Source organism: Vanellus vanellus (genome assembly GCF_965231255.1).
Source record: "Vanellus vanellus genome assembly, chromosome: 6".
NCBI classification, from domain to species: domain Eukaryota; kingdom Metazoa; phylum Chordata; class Aves; order Charadriiformes; family Charadriidae; genus Vanellus; species Vanellus vanellus.
In genome coordinates, this window is record NC_138911.1 from 51,914,104 (window position 1) to 51,934,542 (window position 20,439).

Here is a 20,439-nt window from a genome sequence, read left to right on the forward strand (position 1 = left end):
TTCTGCTCACTGTCCCTGTCTTCCTGCTCAGGGGGCTGGGTACCCAGAGAACTACTGGTCTCACTATTAAAGACTGAGGCAAAGAAGGCATTAAGTACTTCAGCCTTTTCCTCATCCTTGGTCACTATGTTTCCCCTCACATCCCATAAAGGATGGAGATTCTCCTTAGCCCTCCTTTTGCTAATGTCTTTATAGAAACATTTTTTATTGTCTTTTATGGCACTAGCCATGTTAAGTTCTAGTTGGTCTTTTGCACTTCTATTTTTCTCCCTGCATGAACTCACAACATTCTTGTAGTCCTCCTGAGCGACTGGCTGTTTCCTCCTACTTTCCCATTCTTCTAACACTACCTTCACATCAGCTTCACTTAATTTCTATCATCCCTAACCACTTTTTCCAACCTGTCAGCCTCACTTTGTCTTTAATTTCCATCTGGCTTCTTCCCTCCAAAACCTTCTGCCTCAAAACCAACCTCCCACTTGCTACTATCACATCCTTTTCTCTGCCTATATATTTTCCTGTCCATTTAAAAACATTGTTTACAAAGCAGTGTTTCCGTAGAGTCTCAATACACTGAGGCCCTGTTCCTGGCTGGCTTCTATGGTATCAAAGTTCTAATAACCAGCAACAGACTGTAATTAGCTACTGTCCTTACTGCAACAATAAGAAATTATGGAAATGTAGGATTCCTTTCTGGTAACTGAATTTTTATATTTCTCAGCCATTTTGTTTTCCTGGAAATGACCCAGTAAATAGTTAGGCTAAACTCTGAACACTGAAATTTCAGCTCATAAATCTTATATCATTTTGGAATAATACTGTGTATGTGCACCAGTAGGTTGAATTTCACACCCTGTCCTGACAGCTCTGTCCAGAGACAGGATGCCAGCAGACAGCAGATTGATCATTGTGCTGGACCATTCTCCTGTGGAAGTTCTTGAGTGAATTAAAAAAAAAAAAATGTAGCTTTTTTCTTTACAGAAAATCACAATGAATAACACTATATTTAAAAAGAAAAGATAGGGTGTTAATATCCTCAGTGGGTTTTTAGCAGCTGATGTAATAACACAGTGATGCTGGCTAGTAATGAAATGCAATAAAACAAAATAAAAGAGATTATGTTTATTTTTGGTATATTTTGATTAGATGTCAGGAAGTGGAGAGGAAACTTTTCCATCAGCCTTCCATTAACTTAATCTGCTCAGAAATGCAAGTGTCAGGCCATATATTCAAAAGTACAAATAGGATCTTACTAGCTAGCCTATCACTTAGGTTATAATACATTTATCTATTAACCATATCCCAAAATTTTTATTCGGTTACAAGAGTGAAAATCCAGAATTATTTCACTGGTTTGTCTAAGCAGTGATCTGGATTTGAATTTCTGGCTTTGGCAACGATCTCATCTGAAAGTTTGATTTAGCTGCCAAAAATGAGAAGAACTGATGCCGATGTTGGGCTGGAAGAGGAAAGCGCAGGGTGGGCGCTGCCTGGCAGGAAGCAGGTAGGGTCCCTGGGTATGGCATTCCCCTAGGAAGAAGAGGTAAAGGTGGTACTTCAAGGAAACCTCAAACAACTTCTTTGAACAGGAAACTTTGCTGAGAACTCACTCGCCAGTCCCACACTGGTGTCAGGTATAATGGTACAAGTTCAATGTGAGCCAAGAGAAAGAAGAGGAGGAGAGAGAGCAAGGGGAGAGATAATAGAGCAAATAGACAGAGAGGAGACAAAGAAGAAACACTGTATTTTTAAGTGTTCCTCCTCTGCACACTAACTCTCTTGTACAAAGTTTCTTTCCCAGGATCTGTTTTCCATTAATTTTCAGATACTTAAAGACAATTCCTGTCACTTGTACAGTAACAAAAGGGATCAGAGAAGTCAAAAAACTCTAAAATAAAGTTGAATCTCTAAGGGAAAGAGTAGCTAGGGTAGACCTGATGTATTCAGAAAGACAAAATACAAAGTTTAGGAAAGACAGAGCTTTGGCAGTCGCTAAAAGAAAGCTTTCTACCAGCTCAGTGGGACTTCTCTTACTCCTGCCCCAGCCCCAGCCCCATCTTCCAACTAAGAACCGCTTTTCCTAGGACCGTTTCAAGGTTGAGGTAATGCCTACTGCTGTCTTTCAGAAAAAGAAAAAAAGGTGCATATCATTTTCATGAGACTCTCACGTCTCTCAAATCTAGAGCAAACCATTTCTCAAGAGTTCAATGGGCAAACAGGTTCTCTAAGCTGAAAACCTGAAAGAGAGGTAGCAGATGTGTCTGTTCTGACAAGTCCCTGGTTCAGTGAAGTGTAAGTTGTTTACAGAAGCACAAAGTGGTGTATTGTCTGGAAACACGCGCTTCAGGGGTGCTGCCTTGCTACCATCCATGTCTCTGGCTGCTGGCTCACATCCCTGTATTGCAATTCACACCCTACCAGCTGTGTCGCCAGACTTGTCCTCAGCCGTCATGCTGTAAACCAGAGGAGCGAAAGCAGTAACCAAGTCCAGGAACTGCTCACACTGGCTTCACCTTAGATGCCAGAAAATCCTGAAGTGCTCTCAGAAGCATGTTGTGCCGAGGCTGAATGACTGCATCTGTACTGAACTGCAAGATGAGGGAAGATCTGTCAGGTTACACTCATCCCATCTACTTCCAGTGAGAATTTAAACACTCATTACAAGGTTTGAATAAAGACTGTCTGAATTTAGACTATATTTAACTCATGATAATGACAGCTGCTGCGTTCTGTAACTGTGCACTCTGCCTATGGAGTGCTTTCCTTTCTATCTTTAGATGCTTGCAGTCTCCGTGCGTACAGAGCAAGCCAAAAGAATGGGGTTTGTTCTGTTGTTTATTATAGAAACTGTCTCAGGTCGTTCATGGGACCCCTCACATATGTAAAATAACAAGACTACTTTTGTGGTTTTATATCACCTTGGAATGCATATTTCATTTCTGTAGTGGCTGGAAAGCTTTTCCAGGTGAAAATTATTTATAAGAATTATCAACTTTTTAATTAGATTATTAGTGTGTACATGGTGTTCTCAGATGGGCTGGAAGAACTGATTCATCACTGAATCCAGATATTGAATGCTTGTGACCAGTGCATACAGTGAATCTGGTGACCCTATACATATCCATCTTCTCAGGAATCACACTTGTGTACATGTGAGAACAGACTAGCAGCCAGGTTCCGCCCCAGATTATTGAAGATGGGACATACAGGCATAATCAGTAGCTGAGCAGGAAGGTCTAGCGTGGGGGATGCTTTTGTTTACATCTCTGACCTGGTTGATGTTCATTTCCTTGTACCAAACATGATTACTCCAGTAGGACAGATGGCATAGACTAGCCAGTGCATGGCATTTGGGATACCTCCTCGTAACCCAGGCAGCGTCACTGTGCCAGTGCCTCCATTTCCTAAAATGGTACATGAAAAGTTCCTGTTTTTACAAAGCATTATTTTGCAATGCAATACTTCCAACCCTACCTAGTCATAAATGAATAGTTGTTTTCCTGGCTATCTACACACCGAAATAGTGGCAACATTCTGGATTACAAGATGAGCAGTGCCATGTGTCCAGCTCCTCCACTGAAATATTCTGTCAATACTGTGGGGGTAGTGTGTATTTGATAAGATCAGATCTCTTTCCCCCTTTATGGAGTTCAAACTGTTTTTAAAATTCCCACAGAGTGCGTGGGCTGATCTCTGCAATAGCTAAATGTGGCATTCTTAGGCCATAATTTGTGCTGCTAATTAATGTAGGTTTGGTGAGGCTCCACACAGGTCACGTCAGCGGCAGCAGAAGTGCGCTAGCACAACTCCTCTGGGAGAAATCCCCCTTTCATCTTTTCAGCTATGCTGGGGGATGCCAGTGGCAAACTGTCCCTTGTGTGCCATGGGCTCCATGCTCACAGTTACGCTCTTGGATGGATCAAGAGACCTCTTAAGGAAAGTGAAAAGACTGCTGTGCCGACAGAGAAACCTTCCTCTCCTTCCCACCTGCCAGTGTAAGCATACTGCCTGTTACCTAGCTTCAAAATTGATCCTAACCACAATGCAAGATCAAGTCGCCTTCAAGTCCCATCCACCTGTGCAGATGATGACAAAGTTGCAAGGATTTACGGAACTGTTGGCTACCCTGACACCAAGACATGTAACATCTCTCAGGGTGAACCGGGTAAACAGAGGCAACTGGAGACAGACAGAAGCAGAGTGTTTCTTCCCATTCCCTTCCCCAAGAGTAGAACCTGGACTGTCCCGAATTGCCCTTGAGGATGCACTAGAAAGCAAATAATACAGGTAGCTGGTGAATGTCATCTCAGAGACTCAGTTACAAGGCCTATGGGGGCAGACCTAGCACTGATTTTAATTTCTGACATCTGCTTTTCAAAATGGGACGATTAGAACTGCATGTGATATTCATGGTGCAAGTACATCATGAATTTGTGCAGTGGTAAAACAGTCTTTTGGTTTTCAACTCCTTTGCTGATGCACTTTTTTACCTTTTTAACTGCTGCTAAGTTTCACAGTGTTATTTTCAGACAACCATCCATAGTAATCCCAGGTCCCTTTTGGAGTAGCGAAATATGATGCTATCCCTGTATGAATATATTAGGATTTCTGTTCTCAAACTTAAGAAATATGCATTATTTTGTATCACCAACACTGGATTCCATTTATCATCTTATCATCCTTTTGCAGTTTCCGTTTTAGCTATCCTGAAACATTGAGAGACATAATTTGCAGACACTGTCACCTGCATATTTGTATTCTTGTCTGAACCATTCCAGGCCATCTCTGTTAAAAAAATACAGTAAAATCCCAGCGAGGACTCCAGTAGAATCATACCATTAATGCTACCATCAATTCCTAATCTCTATTTACCCTTTAAACATGTACTGAGTGTGAGACCTTCTCTCTTACCTCATCACAGCTTCATTTCCTTATAGCATTTGATGAGAAAACTTGTCAGAATCTTTCTGGAAATGAAATTCGTTATATCACTAGATCATTGATACACACGCAGCAACCCCTCAGCTAGCTCCAAAAGATTTGTGAGGCACACCACCCAACATTTTATTAAGCTTTTCAGTCTTTTTAACCTATGTTTGTTCCTTTTAGTTTCCTCCTAACTATTACCCTAATTTTTATGTTCTCTCTTTAAAGATTGTAGCAGGTTACTTTACGCCCACAAACATGCTGAATTTGAGTTAATTATGGAGGAGACAGTTATAAAGTAAGAAACAAGAGTTATATATTGAACTAAATTTTGTTCACTTCTCAGAATTAAATCAAGAACCGTTACTCCACTTTTGGATTCATCTGATTAGATCCAAATATTTATGGTGCCTAAGAATGTAAACACAATGTGATAACAAATTACATAATTACGAAAAGTATAATGATTATTATATGCCGCATTAGCTAACAATATAAAGTATATATCATGTATAATATATTAATGATCATTTATAATACATCAAATGTTAGTAAATAATAATATAAAGTGAAACAACTGATATTAAGACTAGTTACTAAGATGCATGTAAATAGTAAACTATATCAGGAATATTTCAAATAGCTGAACCTCGTTACTAGAAATATTGAAGGAAATTATGTACAACCCCATCCACCAAATCACAAAAGAAGAGATATAATGGATTTATGAAAATCAAAATAAAAGGAGTAAATATACAACTTGACTAAAGATGGGGACCACAGATTTCTAAATTGCTTTGAAAGCTGACAAATACCAAGGAGAAAAAGGAATAATTTAGATGGCTAGAAACGATAAGCAACCGCATTAACTCAAGAAAAGGAAGTACTTTGAATACCAAAAGAACTCCCATTATGTGCCAAAGGGCTATATTCTGTATGAAACATTAGTATCAGCATTCATCTGTGAATCTTGAAATGCTTCAAGTAGGGTATGTATTATTGTATTCATAAATTATCATCCTGACAGTTTAATGATCCTGTCCATGTCACCCGGAAAGCCAATACTATAGCTGACAATCAAGAATTTTCTGACTCTCAATTCATATCATGACTTCAAGATTGTAGCTTTTCTTGAGCAGAAGTAGGCTGGAAGGTTCAGAGATTCTTCTGAAGTGAATCAGGTATAATAAGAAGGAAGGTACAAAAGAAACTAGGGATCTTAGCTACTTCTGGTTTTGCAGGCCCAACTTGACCCACCTTCCAATAACCTTATTTTCATTTCATGAAAATGTAGGCCATTTTCAAGTGCTCTTCAGTCAGGCATGTACATGCTTACTCACCCATAATGACTAGTCACCTTTTTCTACATTCAGCCTGAGATACTCCTTATGGCTGGTCTGGGACACTTCACAGTAATTTAATCAAAAGGGAAATTGCTCAGACTCCAGTCTAATTCTCAATTACTTCCTTTCAAAAACAGTTACAAGTAATCTGCTCTCATCTGTGGGAATGTTTTAGAAATATACACCTATTAAACTAACCAGCTTGGACAGTTTCTCATCCACTCAGTCCCTAGAAAGACTTACCTCCAGTTACACCGCCTCCAAGGGAAGCATCACACAGGTCACTTCTAGAAGTTTTGCTTCAAAGAGAGAATCCCTGAAGTGAACCATCGGCAAATTAGCAAAACAGCAATTGCCGGGTCTGAGGCACTGCTTGCAAAAGAATTGCTTACAGTGATACACTCAAAAATAGAGGGTGCTGGCAACATGAAGGGAAATTACATATGAGAAAGACTATACAGAAATCTAGTGTAGGATGGTAGGCAGGGCAGGTTAATACCACGAAGACGACTCCAGTCGGTGGCACTATGCCAATTTTTGCAGCTGCAGATGTACTCCAACGCATCTGTCCTCTTGCAGTGTAAGTGTATTACTCAGCCATTTCTCTTCCCAAGTTCACATTCACCCCAGTAACCCCGCTTTCCAAGTTTTTAGGGCTTTATTAGTAATACAGTCAGGACATACTCTGCATCCCTGTTCTTCCAGAAGTTACACTACCTTCTCTCTGTTTTCAGTGAATGGACATACATGTCCAAAGTAACCTGTGGTGTTATAAGGTTCCTTATAAGGAACCTAGCTTAAGAGATACATTCCCCAGACATAGCCTCAAGAAGGAAATTCAGAGCCTGATCTATAACCTCTGCATCACCATCTAGAGAAGTCTATTTCTCTACACTGACTACAGAAGCCCCTAAGGACGTTAAGCATCATCTCAATTAGACATGTAAATATTTCATGGTGCCCAACATGGAAAAAGATCTGCAGGTAATAGCAACAGAATTAAAAGCAAGTTATACAACACAAGCAAAAAACTGACAGTGAACTTACTCTGAAAACTTTTTCCACCCTTGCGATACCCTTCCCAAAGATGGTTCCAAGTTGGTCTCCAATCCCAGCCAGCAAGAAGCCAAACAGTGGAATCCCAAAGATGGCATACAAGATGCAGAAAACCTTGCCTCCAACAGTGCTTGGGGCAATGTTCCCATACCCTGAGGAGAAAAACAATCACCAAACTCTCAGAACTTACACATGACTTTTTAGAAAAACTAATGGGTTTAGAAGAACTGTGGTTCCTGCAGGCATACCTTTGTTCCACGTGTAATTCCTGTTTACAGAATTTCCACAGCATGACGTCATTTCCCAGGCAGGCTACCCCTGTGATTTAGTTCTTCTTGTAGCCTCAGTTACCCATGTTTTCCATAGATTCAGGTCCTATCTAAAGTTGTGCTTGATTAATTAATCTAGTTTGACTTATCATGGCACAAAATTCCCTCCGTGCTGGCCTGGTGCCTGCATGCTGCTGCTCCTCTTGGAGTCATTGGCTGTGCCCATGACTTCCTGACGGGAGTGTGATTCACCTGACAAAGCTCATTTTCGGTGGTTAGCTCATAATTTCCTCAGCCCCTCATCACACTGAGTAGTTACACTGCAGCCTCCAAACTGTACCCACAGTACACAAATCTGCCCTTGAACTCTTTATTCAGTTCCTCTTTCAATTTGACAATAAAGAGCCTAACATTTGTATTTCCTGGGGGTTTTGTGGCAGTAATATTTGCACCTCTTTATTTAAGATCAGGTTTCTCTATTGAACTGTTACAGAGATTTGTATTCTGACTATATATAATTATTTGAATATTAAAAATGACCACAAAATCATAAATCACTGATAAAATAAAGTGTAAACACAGAGCATCCAGAGAGATGAAGATCTAAGAGAGTGTCTGCTTCATCTACAGCAATTCCTCCTGGTCCTTGGGAATTAAGGCTGGGCTTCCAGTTCCTAATCATGTTAGGTTTGTGACACTGGCACTGGATATATCTCTCTGTCATGGGAAGGTGAAAGGACTATCTGTGATTCTAATCTGTGATTCTGTGATTCTGTGACTACGCTGCCACACAATAATGCCTCCCCCGCAACCCACAGTCCTTTTCATGGCTGCATCTGTGATCCCAGATTTCTCCTAAAAGTCCAAGAAAATTCAGGCTCCACAGACCAGTGGACTGTGGTTAACCAGGTAGTCAGACAAGTGTCTGCCTAAGAGGAGCCCTAACAGGGCTCTGGTGGATAAAATAAAATCATTTTCATGCCCAGACACAATATGTAGATTTTATGCAGCCTATAAAAATCTAATTCATGGAGAATTTAAAGCAAATATGGGCAAAAATCCAAGCTCTTTTCAATAACTTATTTAAATAGCAGATGTCAATGAATATGCCTACATAAACTATGCCGCCATAGTGGCATTTATTTTAATGAGTAATTTAAAAGCTTGTCATTTGGGTCTATTGAGTAAACAAATATTAAGGGAGGGTTTTCTTACATTTGATTCAGAAATGTTTTCTTTCTCGCCACCCGCTGGTTTTATGCTACCGTTAAAAATACATGGTAATGTAGCTTAGTATACAGAGGAACACAGGGAGGAGTACGCTCTATACAACCGCTCTTTCACCCCCACTCTGACAACAAAGAAAAGGCAGAGCCAAAGGCACAGACTCCACTGTTTGAGATGATCACCACAGCAAGTCTTTAACTGCCACAGGATATTTTTTGTTGCATTACCTGCATAAAAATCTTGCAGAATTCACTCAGATTCTCACACTTTAATGAAGGGCTATGTGACTGTCAGATTATTTGTCTATACAGTCACCAGTGTGTGTATCACAGCTGTAATATCAAGAAGCACTTTATCCAATATTTAAATCAGAAGAATACTCAAAAGCAATACAAATAAAAAGCAACTATTTGCCAGTGATTTTCAAATAATCAGATCTCTTGGCCTCTAACCATGATGGCACTGAAATCAAGCTTTAAATTATAAAACCACTGTATAATTATCAGCAGATTAACTTTATCAGCAGTGCTGTTTATCATTTTTTTCCTTCAGACCATCTTCTGAAACCCCAGCTGCTTGAACAATCATCTTCAAGATCTTCTGGAGGAGAGGATAAAAACCTTAGCATATCTAAGCACAGATCAAGAGACATTTAGTCTCTTGGGCACAATGCATAGGGGGGACAGATGATAAGGGCCTGAATAATGAACTTACTAAAATTAGTGGTTCAAGAAAAGTAAATGATATAGTTCACTATACCCTTCATCTAATACAGAGAAATGTGTCAATATTCCAAGGCCATGAATTCTAGAGTGGAAAAAAAAATGTGTTGGTTTTTTTTTTTACAAAATGTACAATTTGTGGAATTTCTTCCAATTATTAGTATGAAAGTGAGGAAGGATTTTAAAAAGGATGTGATACCTATGTGAATACATTTTCAGTTACAAGGAGTAGGGTATGAGAAGAATTACTTATATCAAACTTCAGAGCATAAGCCAAAATTCATTGAGGTAATTAGGGTGTCCTGGTTTGAGACAGAATAAAACCCATATGGGTAAATTCATCTATACTATTAAAATCCAAATTCCCAACAACCACAGAATAGCTATTTCATTGGGTACTGATCCTTGATCTTTTTTAGTGAAAATTAAGACCTCCTGCATCTAGATCAAGAACAGGGTTATAAAGCCTTAGTTATACCAGTGCTACCTATTTTCAGTTCAGCATTGCTACTCTACCCTAACTGCGTAAACAGCTTCTGATATTTATCCAGATGCTCGATGCCCCTGACATATACCAGAGGCATGACTTTTGAGAAGTGAGAGAAATACAGTTCGTCCACTTTATTTCTTTGTGATCTAACTTCCTCGAATTTATTTCATTATCCAGGTCTCAGTGTGACTGTGTATTTTAAAAGATAATTGCACAAGATCCTTGTTTCTAAATTGGAGAGACATGAATTTTATGAATAGACTACTCAGTGGATAAGGAATTGGCTGGATGGTTGCAGACAAAATGTTGCAGTCAACAGCTCAACGTCCAAGTGGCAAGCAGTGACGAGTGGCATTCCTCAGGGGTCAGTACTGGGACTGGTGCTGTTTAACATCTTTGTCGGCAACATGGACAGCAGGATTGAGTGCACCCTCAGCAAGTTTGCTGACGATACCAAACTGTGTGGCGCGGTCAATGCACTGGAGGCAAGGGATGCCATCCAGAGGGACCTGGACAGGCTGGAGAGGTGGGCCTGTGCAAACCTCATGAAGTTCAACAAGGCCAAGTGCAAGGTCCTGTACATGGGTCAGGGCAATCCCAAGCACATATGGAGAATGGGCAGAGAATGGATTGAGAGCAGCCCTGAGGAGAAGGACTTGGGGGTATTGGTTGATGAGAAGCTCAATATGAGCCAGCAACATGCGCCTGCAGCCCAGAAAGTCAACTGCATCCTGGGCTGCATCAAAAGAAACATGGCCAGCAGGTCAAGGGAGGTGATTCTGCCCTTCTACACTGCTTTCGTGAGACCCCACCTGGAGCACTGCATCCAGCTCTGGAGGCCCCCAACATAGCAAAGACATGGACTTGTTGGAGCAGATCCAGAGGAGGGCCATGAAGATGACCAGAGGGCTGGAGCATCTTTCCTATGAAGATAGGCTGAGAGAATTGGTGTTGTTCAGCCTGGAGAAGAGAAGGCTCCAGGGAGACCTTATAGCAGCCTTCCAGTACCTAAAGGGTGCCTACAGGAACGATGGGGATGGACTCTTTATCAGAGACTGTAGTGAGAGGACGAGGGGTAACAGTTTTAAACTGAAAGAGGGTAGATTTAGATTAGGTATTAGGAGGGAATTCTTTACTGTCGGTGTGGTGAGACACTGGAACAGGTTGCCCAGAGAAGTTGTGGAGGCCCCATTCCTGGAAGTGTTCAAGGCCAGGTTGGATGGGGCTTTGAGCAACCTGGTCTTAGTGGAAGGTGTCACTGCCCGTGGCAGGGAGGTTGGAACTAGATGATCATTAATGTCCTTTCCAACCCAAACCATTCTATAATTCTATAAACAAGAAACATACCTATTGTTGTGATGACTGTTCCAGCAAAGAAAAAGGCACTTCCAAGGTCCCAATGACTGCTGTTGTTAGATGAATTTCCTATGGGACTGACTCCTGCATTATCAGCATCAATAGCATGCTGCAAAGAAAGAGACAACAAATCAGCCTTATGCATGCCTTAGTATATCCTATGCATGTTGGTATAGGTTCCAAAGGGAAATTTCTAGGACCACAGGAACAGCTTAGATTTAAGCTTTTCAACACCTGCTGAAAGTATAGTAGCATTCTCTGTACTGAAGAGCTGAATATGACTGAACTACATAGCTATTAAGGTGGAAGAAAAACATAATGCATATACAAATGACAAAAGATACAAAGCAACTGAGAAGTAGAGGACCAACTACACAAAGAGATCCATAAATATCATTCTTACAGCAATAACTGCCAAAGGAAAAATTCCCCAATGGGAACAGCTGATGTTAGAAGCAGCAAGAAGTGTGGTAAATCCAAATAATGGTTGTGAAGTCAACTGAAGCTAGTCAGTCAAGGATTTTAATTCCCAGACAATTAATAATTGATTAAGTTATTTATACTTTATGCTAACTAAAGAAAAAATAGGATATGTATATCCCATTTGAAATGAACAAATAGGATGGCTATGGAAACATCATGAAACAACTTTGTGATCAACTAGGATTTCCCATTTGCCACACTGGACAAGATTGCATGTCCACAAATATAGCATGGTAGAGAGACTCCCAGCTAGTCCTTGAATGAACTAAACCCAGAACAGAAGCTGAGGTAGCTATACTGCTTCCAGGTCCCTGTCCTATGTCTCACACAGCACTGAATAAAACCAGGCAGACAGCCTGCTGAATGTTTGCTTTGGAATTTCTAAAAATGCACCATATTGTATCATGGGGACATACACATTTGTCTTTCATTGACTGCAGCTTCACAGTTGAAAGGAAGATAGAGCTAAATGCACCAGGCTCCAAAGCACAGAAATAAATATCTCATCAGCATCTGGCACATTCAGCTGAATTGCTCAAAGTTCACTTTTGAGATGCCCTTTGGTACATATTCTCTAGTTGCTTGTAGATCTCATGCAATCTATTGCCCGTTGTAGAGAAATTCAGACCTCACTCTGGAATAGCACCTAAAATGACTGCTTTTCAAAGTAAACCTCTCCTTCCCAAATGTTCCCAACTGAGATTAATTTCCATAAAACCAGCACAAAGGAAGCAAGCTTCTCTCTTTCTGCCTCTTACCATTTCCAGATCTTTGCCTTTCTCCCGTTCTGTTCCAACCTCACTTCATGTTGCTGTTATCATGCTACTCATGCTACTGCCAGATCTTCCCCTTCGCTCTCACTTTGATATTTGCTCCTCCTCCTAAATATTGCCACCAGCCTTTAGTCTTGGTTATTTCAGTGAACTTATTGTCGGACGTAACAAGAGAGGCAAAGTGCTGCCTCTTACATCCTCTCTTTCTTTGACTTTGTTCAACACAGAATTCCCACCTATCAATACAAGTTTGTTTCGACTTTTCTTATTCCATTTTTTTAACCACTTCTCATTTCCCTCTGACTTATGATCTATGAATTGTCACTGTGACTTTTTATTTCACATTTTTCTATACAGTCCATTTGCCAAGCAAGGTTAACCATTCTATTTTGCCATTGCCCCATTTCTCACCAGTTCATGTCTATGATTTCTCTCCTGATCTTCTCATATTCTCTTGTGCTTTTAGCACTGACTTTTAAATACACCCATTTAACACCTCTTCTATCCCTAGCTTTAATGATACACTTTTCTCCTCATTCACCTCTTCCCTCTGACGGCTCGTTTATCACATTTTTTCTTTTCTTGCCCTCCCATTTTGCACTTTTCCTCACTCATTTTTTGCTTATATTTCCAACTGACTTCATCATCACAAATGTTCCTCTACACACTTTTTTTCCTTGGGCAAATTTCAGCTAATCTGCTCCCCAGTTTTTAGTTATTCATCACGTTGCCTGCCAAAAAGGGAAGGGACTGGGAAAAGAGATGCACGGGCAAGAACAGAGGCCAGGTATGTCTAAATACATCAGTACGGGACAGCCTTTTTTAACACTAGAGCTGCTGCATGCCAGGCTAAGCTGATTGTGAAAATACAGCATGAGCAAGCTCCAGACTGGACTGCTTGCATTTCACATGGGCAGAAAGCCAGGGTTCCTCAGCACCTGTCCATATCTCAAGAAACAGGGATATAAAGAAAGAGTTTAGGACCAAACCTGTTGAAACAGCTTCTGTACCAGTTGCTGGCATATTGCAGGTGGTGTGAAAGCAGAGATCATTTGTTTGTTTACCCAGAAGAGCGTAAATCAGCATAACAGACAGGTTGCCTGTTTAAATAGGCCATGACACACTGTCAGCTACCCCGGCATGTTACTTCTGCCAAAGAATGCTGCTTGCCTTCCCCTTGAGTGTGTGAATGTCATTGAGCTAATTACAACACTTTAATCACATATGAGTTTACACAGTTTAGCAAGTCGATTAGGGCCAAGAACTAACCCCCGAAGTGAAGGAGCATCCCGTTGCCTCAGGTAGCTTTGAGCTTCTCAGGCTCCCTTCTGATCCAGAACAAATTCATTTTTTCTTTAAAGCTCGACTGACATCATTCATTTATAAATATCCAACTATCCCAATGCTATCTATCTCTTAATACACAGTATATATAGCAATAGAGGACAGAAAGTAAGCAGCAAAAGGAGAGCAACCCTGCAGTTAGCAGCACTTAAATATGCAATTTCAGGTCATGCAATGAGTAAAGGATGCCTTACTACCACCACCACAAGTCCACCTACACAGAAGTATCCTGCTAGATGAAGACTGACACAAAACTCAAACAAGGACACTACGACTGGTAAAACTCTCCCAGTTCACACAGACCATGAAATTTTACAACAGTTTCCCATCTGTGAAACTTCAGATAGGCTTTGCAGCATGACCTGAAGAGCTGCATCCTCAGGTTATATCTTGGAGTAGGGAAAGAACCGATTTCCAGAGTGCTAACCACTCTGTTGGCAAACCTTCCACATTTGAGACATTTTAAAATAGCAGTTTCAGGTATTTTTATATTTGAAGTATAGTCAAAAGTAGCAGCTCATCGAAGTACCCATAGCTGTTTCACACTTCCTCCTTTCCTGATCTCTTCTTCATTATCAAGAGCAGTTACATGCACAGTGCACAACATTTTTTCAATATTTTTAATGAATTCAAAAAGGATTCTTCTTTAATGAATAATTATTAATATATGATAGTATATCTTTTGAAATGCCACCCATTCAGGGAAGGCAATAATTTGGAATACCTCAAAGGGCTGAAATTGTCTTTCTTGCTGTTCAAGTAAAGGATGTGTCCTAAAGCCAATAGGCAGATAGGAGTGAGGGAAATGACAAAACCACTAAAGTAAATCCAAGTACTCAATATAATTTTTTTTCTAAAACATATATTTCTGATCACCATTTTTAGTTTGGTTGCCTATCATTGCATAGACGTGTATTTTACTCTCGGCCCTTCTGGCATCAGCACACTACGGTCCCTCTGTAATCAAAAAGACATGGTCTGGTGACTCTTCATGGAATGGAAGGCAAAGCAAAATCCCAGCATACGTAGATACTGGGATGACTGAATCCTGTATTTCCGGAGAGAGTGCAATCCAGACTCCATCTCAATCTGGAATAGGCTCTGTCAGTTCCACCTGTTGATATTCAGGCAGCAATATTTAAGGACTACGAGGCATGGCCCACTCTGGGCTGCCTAGTTGTTAACATAAAGGACTCAAAATCGAAAGAAAGGTATAGTGAACACTAACTTGTGTTACCAGGTGTCAAGAGTTTCCCCTCCCAACATAAGGTCGAAACAGTATCTATTCTCTATGAATAAAATCAATGATATTCTCCTTATACCAAACAGAAATTACTGGGGTTTCACTGTCTCAGTCCCTGCCGCAGCAACGCTGTACAAGTATTGGGCTCCAGCTCCCAGCAGCCCTGTCCTGCCCAGCTACAGGCTCTGCCGAGCTGGGGCCTGTCCCATGGGCTGATGCCCCAGCCCAGCCTGAGCCCATCCATGTCCCCAGGAAGGAGCCTGATAGTCTGGGCTGGGGGAGGCCCCTGGTTGCCCCCAGCCAGCCATGCTCCTTGGCTGGCAGTGGTGGGGTCCACAGCTGCCAGCTCCCTGTCCCCTGGGGTGCAGGTGGTCCTCACTGTGCCCAGATACTCACATACCTGATCTTCCTTGGTGCGTGAGTGAGTACATGCCAGCCTTCACTAATGTATTAGGTACCTTGATCACTAGTTAAGACAATTATATCAAGAAAATTCTAGAGTTGTGCCCACAGGCAACAAGATAGCTGGGAGTTAGTGCAGCTGATGAGGAGACAGGAACCAAACAGGCTTTCTGGTTTCTTGGGAAAAAAGGCTTTTATCTGGTTCACTTGTTCATGTTTCTTTAATTTCTCCAGTAAGATCCCAAGCATGAAGAAGACAAATCTTTTCCAAGAACAAGCACAATACTCTTCTTGAGTGCTGAGCTATTCAAAGGATGTACCCTACGTGTAACCAAGGATAGGAATTTGATAAGAAAAGAAAATTCTTGTCATCTTTTTTCTAGTTCCATTAATTCCTCTCCACAGATCATGCTAATCCAATAATGATTATTTCCCTCTACAATTCTTTTCCAAGCAGATTCCTATCAAGCACACAAAAAGTTGTTTCAATTGCCTTTCATGCTCTGATGTTTCTGCATTATGATTATTAGGATGCTCCTCATTAGCAAGTAGCTTTTAAAGACTAATTCGCTAATAATTTTTCTCTATACTCCCCACTTCTCTACTTATTCTCACCACCTTGCATAGTGATTAAGGGATCCTCATTAAAAATTCCCATTTATTCATTTTTCCACAACAACATTTTTGAAGGACCAAGGCCAGCAATTTTTGTTCAGGTATAATCACAAGTAATAAGCTTTGAAAGCTTAAATGTTTCTGCCTATCCTATAAAGGTCTTTAGGTGACAATCAGCCAGATAGTGATCTACCTACACTTACAGTGATTTGACTCTTGTGCATGCATTGTGCCTGAAGGCAGACCTACAGCATTCAACAAGGGACATACACAGAGACGTAAGTCCAAATGGCTTATCTCCCTGCAAACTACTTAGCTAAGTTCTGGAAGCAATGTAGCTACAGGACAGCTGCAGACTTCTGCAGCATCCTAGGCTCAGTCTGTCTCCTATACAACTGGACTATCTCTGGACTGAAGTTACAAACTAGGGTGCCTGCACCAACTTCGACAGGACCCAAGAGATCTGAATTCTTTTTTCATATCCTTTTAGGGGCAATAAGGTAAAACAAAGATCAAGGGGCAGAGGAGAAGTTGGGACCTATAGAGGACAACCTCCAGAGGCACAGGCAGAAGGTTCAATAATCAGATATTTACCATTGTTTTTCTTCACAATTCAAACAGTCTTTCCCTGTCTTCAGCACCAGGCAAGTCTTCCCCATAGTTAACTCAAAATACTTTTTTTTTCTGCTCCATCTAGAGCTTTCTTTTAGCACATGAAAGCCATCCAAGTTCTCTTCATTTTACAAGGAAACACCCTGAAAAGACAAGCTGGCTTATGACACTAGTGAACCAGTGAAGCAGATGAAAACTGAAGCATCTTTACAGGATGTTCCTTTTCTTGCTTACCTTCAGGGCAAAAGTAGTTCAGAACACTAATCAAAAGTGCCTGTCCAAAATATGAACTCTTACTAACATAATTAACCAGTAGAGCCTGACTACCTTATTTCCAGCTCTGCTTCCTTTTCAGCTTACAGGCTAACTCTAATGAGTTGTTGTAGTCATTAGTGGACATTGATAATATGACTTAGTTCCCAGGTGGGTGATATTTTTTTTATTATTCTATAATCACTCAGACTTCTAAATTAAACCCTGAAGGAAAAGGAAGAAGAAAGCAGCCTGCCAATAACCCAAGTAACTTCTTACGCTAGCAAGCCACTTTATCTTACGTCATCGTGCAGGGCTCGTTATGAAAGCAGGGCTCATTACAAAAGTTTTTACTCATACACGGTGCACAGGCTACATAAAACCACAATATGAATACCCTTATCAGCTCCATAGGAATTACTTTGCCAAAACACATTGGTGGTCTTCCTGCCTGCCTCTCCTAATGACAGATAACATCTGATCTTTCTGAGAGGCATAACCTTCCCATTACACACTCTAAATGCCCATTATTACAAAGGCAAGATGACTTCTTTTTGACCCCAGCTACTAATAAGCTTATGCTATGACATATAAGAACAAAAAAAAGTTTTGTAATATGTTGGCAGGTGTAACTACCAATGTTATTTTTCTTTTCAACTGTATGTCCAGTCACTTGACTCCTGCTGCCTTCTGCTATTTGTTCAAAGGGGTACAATACAGCTAAATATACTTGAAGCATCTGACGTTTTATTGTCTTTTAGCATATTCTAGATTTCACTTCTCTCTAACTTTGAAAAGTCGGAAGTGTTGAGATATTGCACAGGATTTTTTCATTTTCTTGTTCTGGCATTCACCACCGTACCAAGTTGTAGATCACATAAGGCATTAAATAATGAACTTGCTTCACTGCAACAAATGTCTTCAGAAGCGAAAATGGGCTTTAAAAATGTGCAATTAAGATCTTCCAATTCAGGTGAGTTTGGAGAATATAGACTGCACTGTGAATTGCTATTGTTAAGAAAAAAATATCTGTCATTGTGTTGGTATCAGACAGACCTGAACCAAAACCCAAGAGGTAAATACAAATTTAAAATACTTTGAATCTTTCTAGGGATTTGCACTGTTTTCATCACTATATTACTACTGAAGCCTATGAATGAACTTCACAGTCTGGACTCAGCAATTCAATTTGTGCTACCAGTACTAATATTTGCAATGGGTTATTGGAGATCAAGTTGGAAAAGATGTCTCATCCACACTAAATTTTAACAGCTTCCTCATACAGTGCTGTACATCTTCCTTATAGGTTTTCCAAAGGAGAATCCTTTGAAAGATTGAGTGTTAGGCAAAGAGATAAATTTTTCCATCATTAGCCTTGTAAAGATCATGACAGTCCTTTCCTTTTCTCCTTAGAAGATTGTTCCAGAGACAGCCCCACAGCAAAAGGACACAAGCCAGTTCTTTTGTATTTTTTCCATATTCTTCAAAGCACCAAAATGAATCAACACAGTCATTCTGTAGAATATGATCTGTGTTCATCTAAAGGATTTCAGGTAGTCAAGAAACATTAATTATAAATAGCTCCCTTAGCAGTAGCCAGGTGCTGACTGCACACAGCGCAGCAGCCAGGACCCATGGAGGTTGCCACATCAGTCTGAAATCACAGTTGAAATCACAGTTGTAAAGGCAGATGCAGCATTTGGTGCAATGCAGAAATGCATTGTGCCAGCCAGAGAGATGTCACTTTTGAGATTATCGACATGAAGGCATGAAAGCACAATGTTAACCCCCTGACATTATCTTCAAGCAGTGGTTCCCTGTTCTTCTGTGCAAGTCAGTTACAATCAGAGTTTTCTGTATCAGCATACCCAACTACATCCCTGGAGCCAGTTTCACCCCTAGACATACAGAAGAATCCAAAGAAACTTGTTCTTTATTGACAAATCTGTTTCAATATTTCACACCACTCGGCCTTAAGACATTCACATGCTAAGCTGCTAAACCCATTTAATTTACCTTTGCAAAATGATTTCCAGTTACTCAGTGTAATGCCTGAGGACATACTGGAACCTCAGGAGATTACAAGATTTGTTCAGAATATCTGTCTTCTAATGACACAGTATGCCTGCTTTTTATTTTAGTGTCGCCACTTCTGAGGTGAAAGAAGGAAAAGTATTGTGTGAAATAAAGAATTAAAACTAGTACATAGCTTAGGCTAGAGAATAGGGGCTTTTTAGAAATCCTTGTACTGCAGTCGGTGTGCAGGAGTCTACCATCTTGTTGAGGTATTTTGCTTGTCGTGCCTATTATGTGTTCCGCTTTCTGCTACGAAAGAAAGCATTTTGCATGTCTTTTAATAATGACATTCCCATCAAGAGAATACAAACTTCTTGCTTTTAGTATTTTTTAAAAATCCTTTAAACAGCCAGCACACGTTAGACCTAAGGAGTTGAGGGAAATACGGATCATCTGAATCAATATCCCTGAACAGAATTCACCGGGCAAACCAAACACGTTCACCTGTCTTTTGCAGACAGATGAAGGATGTGATCCAAGCCAGACCTGATCCAAAAGCTGTATAGTCACATCAGCACAATACCGCTTCTTGCTGAAGCAGGTTTGGCTTCTTAGCTACAGTACCAGGCTGCCCCCGAGGTACAGGTACACAGCTTCTGACTCAGAACTGACCTGTCTTCTGTGAACACAGAGCACAAGCAGGGAGAGCCCACATCTATCTGCAAAGAAACAGAAAGAATTTGTTTTGCTTAGAAGAAGCAGACGAGCATTGCTGTCTACACGTGTGGGCAAGGGAGAGGAATCAATTAAGCAATGGGACATTGTCTGTGGAAGACTAGCTATAGGGAAACTAAAAAAGTTTAGGCTGAATAGGAGAATGCTTCTTCCATCACAGCAATGAGATACTGGAACAGCTTCTTAAAAGAAATACTAATCTTATAAATTTGATTTACTTATAGAGAGGGTTTTATAACACAGTTGGGTGGATGTACACAAGAATCCAGGGGATAGCTCTGTGTTCTTTCAAACAGCCTGAAATCACAACGGAGCTCTGGTCCGACACCCCAGAGGGAAACATATTGTGATCTTGGAAGGTTCAGACACAAATTCAGGTCTGAAATATAAGGCTGAAGTTCAAATTTGGAATATATTCCTTAGATACCTCACATTTCTTATCTAATCTCTATTTTCTCCAGGCTAACTGATAGGCTTCTAGATGGGATCCTAGAAGATACTCTACTGAAGTCTTGCAAGATCCATAATACTTTCCTTGTCTAGAGTTTTAATCAATGAAAGATAATAGACCTTTC

General features: G+C 40.5%; 1 protein-coding gene across 1 annotated transcript in view; it reads right to left on the reverse strand.

The window, feature by feature from the left end:
• The window catches only part of KCNK10 (potassium two pore domain channel subfamily K member 10), a gene marked incomplete at both ends in the record, with an annotated part of 72,066 nt that overhangs the window by 25,332 nt on the left and 26,295 nt on the right, over positions 1 to 20,439 (reverse strand). The window contains 2 exons of the mRNA XM_082485145.1: positions 7,317 to 7,477; positions 11,381 to 11,498. Of these exons, the coding sequence (XP_082341271.1) occupies positions 7,317 to 7,477; positions 11,381 to 11,498 (279 nt within the window). The remainder of the gene's footprint in view (positions 1 to 7,316; positions 7,478 to 11,380; positions 11,499 to 20,439) is intronic.